This window comes from Ciconia boyciana, chromosome 10 (assembly GCF_034638445.1).
Source record: "Ciconia boyciana chromosome 10, ASM3463844v1, whole genome shotgun sequence".
Classification (NCBI taxonomy): Eukaryota; Metazoa; Chordata; class Aves; order Ciconiiformes; family Ciconiidae; genus Ciconia; species Ciconia boyciana.
Genome location: NC_132943.1, coordinates 20,247,145 through 20,260,052, shown reverse-complemented (window position 1 = coordinate 20,260,052; position 12,908 = coordinate 20,247,145). Strand labels below are relative to the sequence as shown.

The 12,908-nt window shown below is 37.4% G+C and overlaps 1 protein-coding gene across 1 annotated transcript in view; it reads left to right on the top strand.

Moving 5' to 3' along the window:
* KCNH7 (potassium voltage-gated channel subfamily H member 7) overlaps window positions 1-12,908 on the top strand; it is a 237,926-nt gene that overhangs the window by 165,965 nt on the left and 59,053 nt on the right. Inside the window, exon 6 of the mRNA XM_072874303.1 lies at window positions 1,372-1,586. Coding sequence (XP_072730404.1) covers window positions 1,372-1,586 — 215 coding nt within the window. The remainder of the gene's footprint in view (window positions 1-1,371; window positions 1,587-12,908) is intronic.

Below are 12,908 nucleotides of genomic sequence, written 5' to 3'. Positions count from 1 at the left end.
ACTTAAAGAATTTAAAAAAAAAAAAAGAAGAATTCAGCACTGCCTGAAGCATTTCCCCACAGCTATTTCCAGGCAGCTGGTTACTTTGAATTTCACTCCTTCACACATTGCAAATACAATCCAGCTGTTCCACTTTTGACTCTGCAATTTACCTCATAGGCCTAATCCTGTCCTATTGGCTGTTCCTGAATCATAGCACCCGTTCTTGTTTCCCTCCCAGGAAGATTAAAAAAAAAACAAAAAAACAGTAGAAGAAAAAATATCACATTGTTGCCCATAATAGAATTAGGATAACAGTAAGGTTCTCATGTGGATCTGAGAAATACCTTTTGATCCCACACTTCAGATAGATACATTGTTACTGACTGCAAGACCTGGATTTTTTCTTAAATCCATAACTGGATCTAGCTCTCACTGTCTAAACATCTTTATAATTCTTTTTTCCAGTATTATTCTCAGAAGTGAATTTTTCTTACTATAAATATGTTTGGCTTCTGGATCAACTTTATGATGACATTACAAAATAAGTATACTGATCAGTTATATTGCCTTCTCATTGTACAAAGTACTCGTCCATTATTGAAAAGAATAAATATAATGGATATGTACCTCATGAAGTATGCAAACTCCATATTTTTTATCTATCATGATGCACTAAAGTAGTATAAGATGTTTACGTGTATATTAAATACTCCATTAATATTCTACATATGGGTATCCCTATTGTTTTCAGTATTTTGTTGGTAATGACAATTGAAGAAATACATTTTGTGAGTTTGTGATACTTCAAAACTAAAGGCTTTTAGGACAATGTTAGGCTAATATTTCCATTGATTAAGTATGGAGTTACTTGATGAGTCAACAGGAGTAGAGGAGGGGTCTACTCAATTTTCCAGTTTACCAAAAGGCTTTTTTGAACTAACTATCGTGTAAGCATGAGCAACAGTACAGATGTGATAATAGAGCCTTTGCTCAGTCCAGACACTCTTATATAATCATGTGTCCTATTTCTGCTTATATAAACAAATGAGAGTATAGTCTTTATATTCAGCCAGAATTGTAATGGAGCATACCAGCATACCCTGTAACATGAAAACAAGTAAGGATGCATTATGTACTTTGCAATCCATTGACTTTATAAAAAATATCGGGGGCTATATGGTAAAGGAAATTTCATTTTTACATACAATACTAAATTTGAGTCTCATTAGCAATAAAGTAATTTTTAAAATGTAGATAGTTTTTACTATTGACAAGTAGTATATTGAAAAATAGTTTTTAACTACACTTTTAACATATCCCACTTAAACATTAGTGATAACTTATTTCTCTGCATTTGTGAAGTACTAAATATGTGTTCTGATTTTTCAGGGCCTTTTAATCATATCAAGTCGAGTCTGTTGGGATCCACATCGGATTCAAATCTCAACAAATACAGTACAATCAACAAAATTCCTCAACTCACACTGAACTTTTCAGATATCAAAAGTGAAAAAAAATCTTCATCTCCTCCTTCTTCGGAGAAAGCAATTATTGCACCTAAGGTGAAAGACCGAACGCACAATGTAACAGAGAAGGTTACCCAGGTAAGGTAATATCCATTATTTTAGTTCCTTTTCAGTTTTGTGGAGCCAATTATCAGTGTATTCAATAGATTGTTACTCTTTTCATGAATGATTTGGATATCTCCAAGACAATTTGAAGGGTTTGAGCTGTTACTTACTTTACCTCCAATTCAGTTGCATGTGAGGTAGTTTACAACATTAGATGATACTGCTAACAAACAAAACTTTTCAGGTCTCTATTTTTCAACGGAAAAAAGCTGTAATATGCACCAAGTGCCCCAAATAAGTCCACTATTTTCAGTGATTCCTGTCAGTCATAAATGTTAGTTTCATTCTTTTTCCTTTTTCTCAGCTTTATGAATTGCTGATTAGTGCAAGGCACAACATGGTAACAATGGTAGGTGATTGTGCCACTGGTATAGGTATAATAGTTACATCTTGTAATTTCTGTTCCAGTTCTTTGGCTTTTCATAATGCTCTTTCCCATGGGTATCTTTTCCATAGGCGTACATCAAAAAGGCTGTCAAAATGAAAAGCAGATACCTTTGGACTGGATGTATGATATATTCTGTCATACTTGGGAATGAGGCATACAAGTGAAAAAAAACTGAAAACAATTCAAGATAGGATATTTCTTCACTCTAAGACAGATACAGTGCCCTCTGAAGGCAACAGAACTTTTCAGCTAAATTCAGTATCAATTACTGAATTTGTGTTGTAATGTCATACCGAGATTGGCAAGGACAGGCTACCAATGTGTAACATACTGAAAAAAATTATTAAGACATGACAGTATCCCAAATAACTTTTATAGTCCTAGTAAGCAGAGGGTCGGCCCTTAAATGCCTATCCACTGACAGACTGAAAGAGGTTAGAAGTGCTTTGTATTAGAATGCAGATAGAGATTCCATAAGGAAGATCTTGCCAAGAGTAGCTTTTGACTTACTGCTGACCTGTCTTACATAGACCAGGCTGCGGCTTCTCTACGTTGGTACTATGCCAGATATTTTCCATGCTCCTACTCCTTTTGACTGATATAAAAAGGAATGTACCCACCTAGAGAAACAGAGATAAAAGTTCTATCAGTTCTATCTTGAGATCAGTTAGTGCTTAAAAAGTAATTGGATTTTTATCTTTCATATATTTTGTCTTTGATAGCTAACTTGAATCTGCAACCATTGTACTTCTTCCCTGGTCAGTTGTGAAAGATTTAATCTCTTCCGGATCTATTTTGATATGTTTTAAATTATTCATAGTAGTTATACATAGAAATCTTTTCACAGATAATATGGCAAAAAGTCAAGTTACATTAAAAAGACTAATTTTTATAAGTTATGTAAGAATAGGTCAGGCTCAATTGTTTTTTTCAAAATTCTGACTGGCTAATTAGTGCCAGAGTGCCAAGTTTCTATGTAAAAAAAAAAACAAAAAAAGGAAAAAAAAAAAAACAAAAAAATCAGTTTATTCTTCAAATAACTTAGATATTTTGAAAAGGTCCCATAGAAATGGCTTGGATCAGCTAAACCTTCCAGAAACATTGATACTAACTAAATTCAAAATTAAAGTTGAAATACTCTATAAAATCTTTACACTTCACAAAAGACTTCCAATTTAATTTGACATTGGTTTATGTCCTTTTCTAGAACTATCTCAAGCAATGTGCAGAGTACAATTTGTGTAGCAAACTTCAGTAATATACTATTCATCATAACCGGAAAGAATTCCTAACAGCTGTTCCTTTCTCTCTTATTACATTCAGTTATCAATGTTTTTAGTTGCTGCTGCAGCCTAAACTCTTGGATTAGGTACAGGGAGAAACTCCTAGGAGGTGTAAATAAATGTAGGTCTACTGAATTTGATAGTCAAAGATCTAGTTAGCTAGTTATTAATGAATTAGATTAGAAATAGACATTTAGAAGCTGAAAGTGGCTAGTTTTAGTCCTGTTTATGTTTCTGATGCCCAGTGATTTCAATATGTTTTATAAGAGTCAGCACTTCAAAGGTTCCACTACATGTCTGCCTTTGTCTTTAAAATCTCCTTGTAAAACTTGTCATAGGCCCATAGATCCATTTTGTATCTGCAGAATAGTGGATAAGTGGTTTTGGAAGGTTTGAGCACAGTGTTGAGAATAGAATATGGCAGAAACATCAGATAAGATAATTAGGATATGCTCATGCTGGCACAGTCCTCTGAGACGTAAATCTGTGAAACAGCATCAAAAATGTACAGAGGGCAATATGACCTATTTAATCTGTGGGACAATATCATTAAAAGAGCAAATGAGTATAAAATGGCCATGGTAAGTTAAAAGGTCACCCTTAATCAGAGTAGTGACATTCTGAAATAATGTTCTAATAAAAGAAGTTAGGGCAGGAATTCCAAATGTCTTTAGACAAAGCCTGAGAAATGTAGTAAAGGGATGGATAACACGATGTGCTTTTCTGGGATTGTAGGACTTGGTCAAGTGGAAGGCCACTTCAAGTCACATATTGCACCATTCAAACATCTATCCATCTCTCTTTTGTACTCCTCATTGTGTATCTCTCTCCCTTTCCTTTCCTCAGCTTTGCTGAGAAATTTGATCTTGCTGCTATAACCTGACATTTCCACTACTGTGGCTCCTCTCACTGTGCAACTCAAAATGTACAGACATGGACTCTGGTATGCACCACACTAACGTATCAGTGAGCCTCACAGTTGGATCACTGCGCTCTGGATTCTCTGTCATGCATCAATAATATCAAACTGAGTATCAGCATCACAGGATACAAGAACAAACATTTCTTTCCAGAGATAACAGCTGTATGATTTCTATCGTATCCACAAGCTGGAGAAGTAATTCAGGTAGTGAAGACAGTGAAAAAGGAGGGGATGGCACGTTGCTACCTTCACAACATAGAGGAAGAATAATGAATAAAATAAATAAAAGAGTCAAGCCATTGTGTTTAGAGGAAGTGATACATTTTCAGAAAGCATTTAAAGAGGAGTGAGATGCTTTAGCAGTAAGATTTTAGTGAAATAAGTTAGGAGCAGATGGGAGAAAAAAGTTTAAAAAATAATTCCAGAAGGAACAGAAGATGTTGTGGGACAGTAGTTGATACTTTGAGTGAAAAATACGAACTTTTAAATGCAGGTGGAGAAAATGACATTTCACTTCAGAATTTAATAAGTAAACAAACAAACAAACAAATAAACAAATAAAATCCTCAGCATCTTACCTTTTAAGTAATACAAATAAATTAATCTATTCAAAAAGAGCTAGGTTATAAATTCTACTGCAAAGACCCTTAAAATACTGTCTTACTACTTAACAGGAGTGTTCAGGACATTACGTAGAGATGAATATTGTCTTAAGATATAGCTTGCAGGGAAGTGCTGCACATGTGATGGTCCTGAATAAGTAGATACCCCGATCTCTTGGCCTTTCACCTGGGTCTTCATTGACCAAAGCTCCTTGTGTAATGCAGAGTAGCATAACATCTTCTGGATGCCTGTTTCTGCATAACATTGACTTTTACTGAGAGGAATAGCCCAGTAGTAGCTGCCAGATAGCCCTTATTGAAAAATTGGCATTGTCATATCCCAATGTAGATATTTTTCATTAAAAATAAATTTGCATTTCCACTCCACTTTACTAAAAGGGGTTTTTTTTAATGTTTCACATTATAATTTCCAGAGGTGCTAAGCTAGACTCTCTTCTAGAAGAGTCTCAACTTACTTTTTTTCATTATTCATTTTTATTGACAGTTTGTTCAGGGGGACAGTCCAATTTTGTCACTCTTTTGCACTGACAGGTTCAGTTGGGGTCCTGACACTGATTGTTAGAAAGAGACAAGTCTTCCCAGAGGCACAAAAAGTAGACTTTTAGTAAAGAAAGCAGTTGGGCAAAAATTTGACATCTGTCCCTTAACATTTTTGATGAATTCATAAAGGGGACTTCTGGCCTTAAAATTACAGCATGTAGAGGTGCAACAGTACGTGATTTTATCTTTTGTTTAAATACTGATTTATTTTAAATCTTTTTACACATCCAGTTCCCACTGATGTATGACTCCAAAGCTGTGAAGTCTGTTGTGAACAGACTCAGAGCAGCAGGAAGATTAGAATAGTCAGTACCTATGCTTATTTTCAAAGAAAAGAGGGTACCTGAATACCTGAATTCCTGAATACCCATAGATTAACACTGGCAATGGCTGGCCCAGTTAATAAACTAATAAATTACTGATCTCTTTATTGTGTTGTTTAAGAAAAACTGTTTTGTGGCCCCTGACCATTAATGTTCAGAGATTACTGATCCCCTTGAAATTAATCAGTCTGTTTAGATACAGCATGTGGTTGAAAGACCCAATATGTATCTGGTTTTTATGATTTGTCTCAATAACTGACTTACAGGAAGGTAAAACTCTATGATCTTTAAACTTTTTTAAAATAATAATTTTCAAAACAGTTTCATCATCCATCCACCTGTAGGAATATAACCCAAAGTGGTTATATGGCTGATCAAATAATAGAATCATAGAATCATAGAATGCCAGGTTGGAAGGGACCTCAAGGATCATCTGGTGCAACCTTTCTTGGCAAAAGCATGGTCTAGACAAGATGGCCCAGCACCCTGTCCAGCCGAATCTTAAAAGTGTCCAATGTTGGGGAATCCGCCACTTCCCTGGGGAGATTATTCCTATGGCTGATTGTTCACATTGTGAAAAATTTTCCTCTTGTGTCCAATTGGAATGTCCCCAGGAGTATCTTGTACCCATTACCCCTTGTCTTTTCCATGTGACTCCTTGTAAAAAGGGGTCTCCATCTTCTTTGTAGCCACCGTTTAAATACTGGAACATGGTGATAAGGTCTCCCCTAAGCTTTCTTTTCTCAAAGCTGACCAAACGCAGTTATCTCAGCCTTTCCTCATATGGCAGACTTCCCAGTCGTTTGATCATCTTTGTGGCCCTTCTCTGGACCCTCTCCAGCCTGTCCACATCTTTTTTGTATAGCAGGGACCAAAACTGAACACAGTATTCCAGGTGTGGCCTGACAAGCACTGAGTAGAGTGGGATAATTACTTCTTTATCTCTGCTGGTGATGTCCTTGTTGATGCAACCCAGCATCCTGTTGGCTTCCTTTGCCGCAGCAGCGCACTGTTCACTCATACTGAGCTTGTTGTCCACCAGGACCCCCAGGTCCCTTTCCACAGAGCTGCTCCCCAGCCAGGTAGATCCCAGCCTGCGCTGCACTCCTCAGTTATGTTTTCCCAGGTGCAAGACCTTACATTTGTCTTTGCTGAACTTCATAAGGTTCTTGTTAGCCCACTCTTCCAGCCTATCCAGGTCTTCCTGCAGAGTGGCTCTCGCTGCTGAAGTGTCCACTTCCCCACTCAATTTGGTAACATCGGCAAACTTCATCAGGGTACACTTGATCCCATCATCCAGATCACTCATGAAGATGTTAAACAGTTTTGGGCCCAGTGTCAATCCCTGGGGGACCCCACTTGTGACAGGTTGCCAGTTTGAAAAGGAGTTATTTACCACCACCCTCGGGGTGCAGCCTGTCAGCCAGTTCCCCACCCACCGCACAGACCACTGGTCTAGACCATGATGCTTCAGTTTCTCTAGGAGGAGGCTGTGGGAAACAACATCGAAAGCCTTGGAGAAATCCAGGTAGACAATGTTCACTGCTCACCCCACATCAACCAAGCAGGTTACTTTTTGTTGTAGAAGGCAATCAAGTTTGTTAAGCGCGATTTGCTCTTGGTGAATCCGTGCTGGCTTTTCCCAATCACATGCTTCATTTACTTGTGATAACCTCCAGGATGATTTGTTCCATAACTTTCCCAGAGACTGAAGTAAGACTGATGGGCCTATAATTTCCTGGATCCTCCTTTAAGCCTTTCTTGTAGATGGGGGTGACATTAGCCTTTTTCCAGTCTTCTGGGACATCCCCTGATCTCCACAACTTCTCAAAGATTATGGAGAGCAGCCTTGCAATGATGTCAGCCAGCTCTCTTAACACCCTCAGGTGGATATTGTCAGGGCCCATCGATTTGTAGGGGTCAAGCTCCTGTAATAGTTCACATACCAACTTCTCCTTCAGTGATGGTGGGTCTGTTTGCATCAACCTGGGTTTTTGTTCCGAAGGCCTGGGGCCCAACAGTGCCAGTAAAGACAGAGGCGAAGAAAGTGTTGAGAACCTCTGCCTTTTCAGCATTGTTGGTGACTAATTCACCTCTCCTGTTGTACAGCGGGCCAATATTTTCCTTCTGTTTCTGCTTGTTGTAGTTTTTGACATCTCTAGCCAATTGCAATTCAAGATGAGCTTTTGCTTTTCTAACTGCATCTCTGCACACCCTGGCAATGCCCTTGTAGTTCTCAATGGGTATTTGTCCGCTTTTCTGTCTCTCTTTTGGTTTTGAGCAGAAAAATGATAAAACATAAATAACATTATATAAAATATAAATAAAATTATATAAAATATAAACAAAAAATACCAATATATACCTTGACAGGCTACACGGTTGATTGGAAGATTGTAATCTGATTTGCAGACATGCTGAACACCCACAGTTCTTCTGAAAGTGGAGCTCTCAGTGAAGGGGGGGGTCACGTATGAAGTGATAGACCTTGTAGTTTCACTGCATGTTTTTGTAATCTGGCCAATCTCTATTCTGTCAACCCCAAAAGATTAAGAAATAAGTAACAATATCCCCCAAGGCTAGTCTCAGCTGCTGATATAAAAAGAACTATTATATGATCATGACTTCAAACTGACCTTCAGGTTTTCAGGCTAAAAGAAGACCAGCAGCGTCTAGGACAGAGAGGGGCAATATAAGACCTAAATATAAACCAAATTATTGAGCTATACATTTTCAGCAGTCTGATTCAGCTGACACACTGTGCTGTTTACAACATCATGCAATAACTCACACACAAACAACATTTCAAGGCTGTTCATTTTGGAACGCAAGCTGACATAAAGCAGAAAATTCTGAATTAAGGGGAAACAATTTTGATATGTCTTCAAGTTACACAGCAAGGCATACATGTAATAATGAAATTGGGGGCTAAGCAGAGCCAACGTTCCCTAGTTACTGTATGGAAAGTTTAAATTATTGGTTTCTGCTGAAGTGAGAATCTTCTTTTTTCTATTATTTGCTATTCTTGTTCTCAATGATCAATTGACATAGCTTATACAGGAATTATTCCCTCTGTTTACAATCATAGTTAGCACCATCATGCAATAAAATTTCATCTTTTATTGTCATTATACAATTAGGCTTCACAATTACTATAGATGTAATTATAGAAATAGTAGAAATACAGAAATAGTATAATACAGAAATTTATAAATATATATAAATATAGAAATAGTATAATTTCATTATCATCTAGAAGGTGTGACACACCTGTGTGTGAAAAGAAGAAAAGTAGAGAATATCATGGTGATGGCAAAACCAATATAAACACCCCAGTCTCAGGGCAGTCATTTATACCTGTGCAAAGATGTCACAAAACTGGAGAGTAGGCTCTTTTGCACCAGAGCAAGTAGCTATACAAAGTGCATGGAAGCAGAAAATAAAGCCCACTGTTTTCATCAATTTCAGAAGAAAACATAGCATTTTCATTGGAATTACTTGCTATTGCATCAAGTAATAAAATAGCCAATATAGTTACAGATTCACAGCAATTATGAAAGATAAAATATTCCTTGATGGTGATTGTTTCCAATAGAGCCTCTTCTCTTTGTGACAGCTGAATAGGCTAAGGCATCTGAACTGCTGCAGTGTTTTGAGAAGATTTCACAACATATGGTAGAAATGGAGCAGTCGGAAAGCCCAGCTGCTTTGAAGTATGTAACCTGGATGCATCCTTAATTAGTCCATGTCCTTCCCCCAAGATCTACTTTTCTGAGAAAGGCATTGCCTGATTTTGCTGAGTTGGTAAAAAGTATCCAGTATCTTCTATGAATTACAGTTTTGAGTAATGAATGTTTTGTGTGATCACTTTGTTGTTACTGCCTTGAACCAAATACTCGGTGATCTGTTCCGTGATGCTAACATGGAATGGAGCGTATGATTTTTTTTTAATACTAGATCATTTTCCAAAGCAACATTCTTGTTTTGATGCTAATATGTGGGGGAAAATAGGCAGACATAGGCTTTCAGACTGCATTGTAGTTTGTTCTGAAAATAATGAATTTGATGAATATGTTGAGGGTGTAAGAACCAATGCCCTACAAAGCAAGTAAAACCAAAACCAAGGTGTAGGCAGCACTTAGGCAAACCTCATTTCTCTAGACTAGACCTCTAAACCCCCAAAATCCCACTTCATGGTGGATTGACCTTGGAAGTTTCTATTCTTGGTAGGTTGCTCAGTTAAAACCAACAATTTTGACACCTGCCAGAACTGTCCCACCATGAACTGCAAGAAGTCAAGCCCCTGCTTAGCCCCTGTCAAGCCCCACTGAGATCCAGAGAACTGGCAGGGTCCTCTGATCCACTTGGCATGCACAGCCTGAAATAATTCCTTTCACACATGCACTTAGAGCTGCCTTAAAACAGACATGAAAGGAGTCACAGTCCCTCTTTTACGTAACCTTAGAACCATACAAAAATGTAGTGTGGAAGAGACCTCTAGAGGTCTCTAGCCCAACCTCCTACTCAAAACAGCATAACTTCAAAGTTAGATCAGAGTCAGGTGGTTACCATGTTAACTCAGGAAACAGTTTCTATGTTTAAGTCAGCATATATTTGCCCAGAGAAAAATCACCCAGCGATAGACAACAATAGCAGCTGGAGTGCAGAAAGAGGGAGGGAAGAGGGCAGAAATCTGTGGATCTCATGGGCCAGAAAGAGTTGGCATTTTACAAGGAACATTGGTGGTGTAGCTAACATTTAGGGTACTCACTTAGAAAGAGGCAGTCCTGGGTTGTAGTCCCAGAGTATTTTGCCTGTGACTTATCTTACGTAAATGACCATCTGTTAAAAAAATCCACAGAAATAACCCTGGGCACCAGGGACTCAGACTCAGGACTCCCTCCCTCCCTGTCTGAGTGCCCTTACCCTCAGTCTGGATTCTGAACTCTGTTCTAGTGCCAGACACCTCACATGTACGCACTGTAGTACCAATGTTGGATCTAGCCACAAAATGCCATAACCTGGGCAGGCAGTATTTAGCATTTACCTGAAATTACATATTGACCCCTATTAAGAGTCATTTTCATCAGAAAAAAAATGCAGGTATGTTCAGCTAACAATTTAATATTAATTTCTTGCAAGTAACGAGTTTCCCTTTTAGTGTAATAGTAGCTAATACACAAAGTGAAAAACTGGTGGGTACTTTGAAAGATTAACTTTTTCAAGGACATAGTTAAGTTCCCACACATTACTAATGAGAGAAATTGATGAATAAACTAAATGTGAGAGCAAAAAGTTCCTGCCAATTGCAGCTAGTAAGGTGATGATGTAACTGGTGATAATTATAAAACAGTTATCTTCTACTACTGATTAGAAACCAGGTGGCCTTAAACATATAAAGGAGAAACAGCAAGGAGGCTATTATTCCTTTGGCTTGGGCAGGGGGTAGGAGAGAAGCATGTGGATTGGTTGGTGTTGATGTATTGGCAGCTGAGGAAAATATTTTCTGATTAGGGTTTGTTAGGGTTTGGGATTTTTTTCATAGGGTTAGAAACAGTAAGAAAAAGCAAAGACCGTTAAGCCCAGTCAGCACAGTATGTTGTTTGATGAATTCTGAATGCCCTCAAAATTAGTAAGCCAAATGAGAAGGTCATTTTTCTCATCTATTATCTGTCATGTGTAACAGCTTGTAACTGGTAACAGGATCAATAGAGAAGTGCATACTCAGAATAGTTCAGAGATAATGCTTTTCAAAACAAAAAGGAGGAACACTCCTTAAATTATATTGAAATATCAATAATCACAGTAAAGGAAAAATCAGGAACCAGCTGTATGAATCAAAAATCAAGGGGTCATTGAATCCCAATTATTATGTTTATGAAATACTGTGCTAATCAGCGTGGTAACATGTAGTTGCAAAGCATTTATTGAGCTTTATGGGTGGTATAGGTGATATGAGTATAAAATTAATGCACATAGCACAACAAAAATCTGTAGAAAATATTTACTAAAAGTGGCTAGTTCAGGCCATCTGGAGTGTAGAAATATACTATAAAATTCAATAAAGTATCTAAATTGCATGAATATTTAGTACATAGTACTATGATATTCATAGTACATAGAGAACTTAGAGTTTCTTCTTCCTGATATCAGGGTGGCCTTGTATTAGATTGATCTTAGATAAGTCTGTTTTTCTTTGACAGTTGAATAAATCTTTCATTGTAGCACATGGTGGAATTGTCCTTAAGGTACTTCAGGTGTATTTTCAAGCATAAGTTTTTTATCCAAAGAATTGCGAATTTTGCATTAAGGCAGCATCTTTTTAAATATGAAAATTGCAGTAAATACTTTTCATTTAATATCTTGGAAGCTGGCATGAGAAGGTATATTCAGCTCCAGACAGCCTGTTCAGAATATTACTACTAATAAATGGGAAACATTTATTAAGTGGGAAGAAAAATTCTTCATTTCACAGCTTTGCATTTTTTTCTAATCTAAGTATCCATCTTCTTTGAAAATGTTCCACTTTCTAAATGAATTCTATTAATTATGAAGAAACCTACTCTCTTTTGAAATAAAAGAGCTGCTGTATAGTATGGTCTCACATCTCTACCAATCTGTTCTGTTCAGAGAAGTTTAGTTTCACTGGGTTTGTAGGTGGGTTAACAATGGAAGGCTATAACCAAAGCAGAGTAACACCTTTTGCTGTCTCTAGTGATGTTAGTTGCTGGGTTTGGAAGTGAGCAAGAAATCAGTGCCTGTGGCTCATGGTCATCCTGTAGAACTTGTTAGAGGCCAACTAATTTATTTTGATGAATTTTGTTAGGATAGCATGCGGACTGCAGCCTCCTTCCAGGTTTTCAAACAAAGCTTGAAAAATGTTTTGTATAGGATAGTAATTTCCAGATATCTTATGCTGTCTATTTTCTCTCTTCTTCACACCTACAATATCACGTACGCTAAGGAAACGGCAACAGTGAATGACCCGTTCTGCAGTTAACACAGTGTGATAAATTAGTCAATATATCTAGAAAACAAAGAACACTAAGAACATTAAACCTTACAGTCAGACTTCTATCCTACGCATTTTTTCCACTGGATTGAGCTATTGATGCCTGCAATCATACACGTGATCAGCCATAGTACCAAAAAGATTCCCATATCTCCCTGGTTAAACCCATAAATAAAAGGTCCTGTTCTCTCCTGAACATGAGCT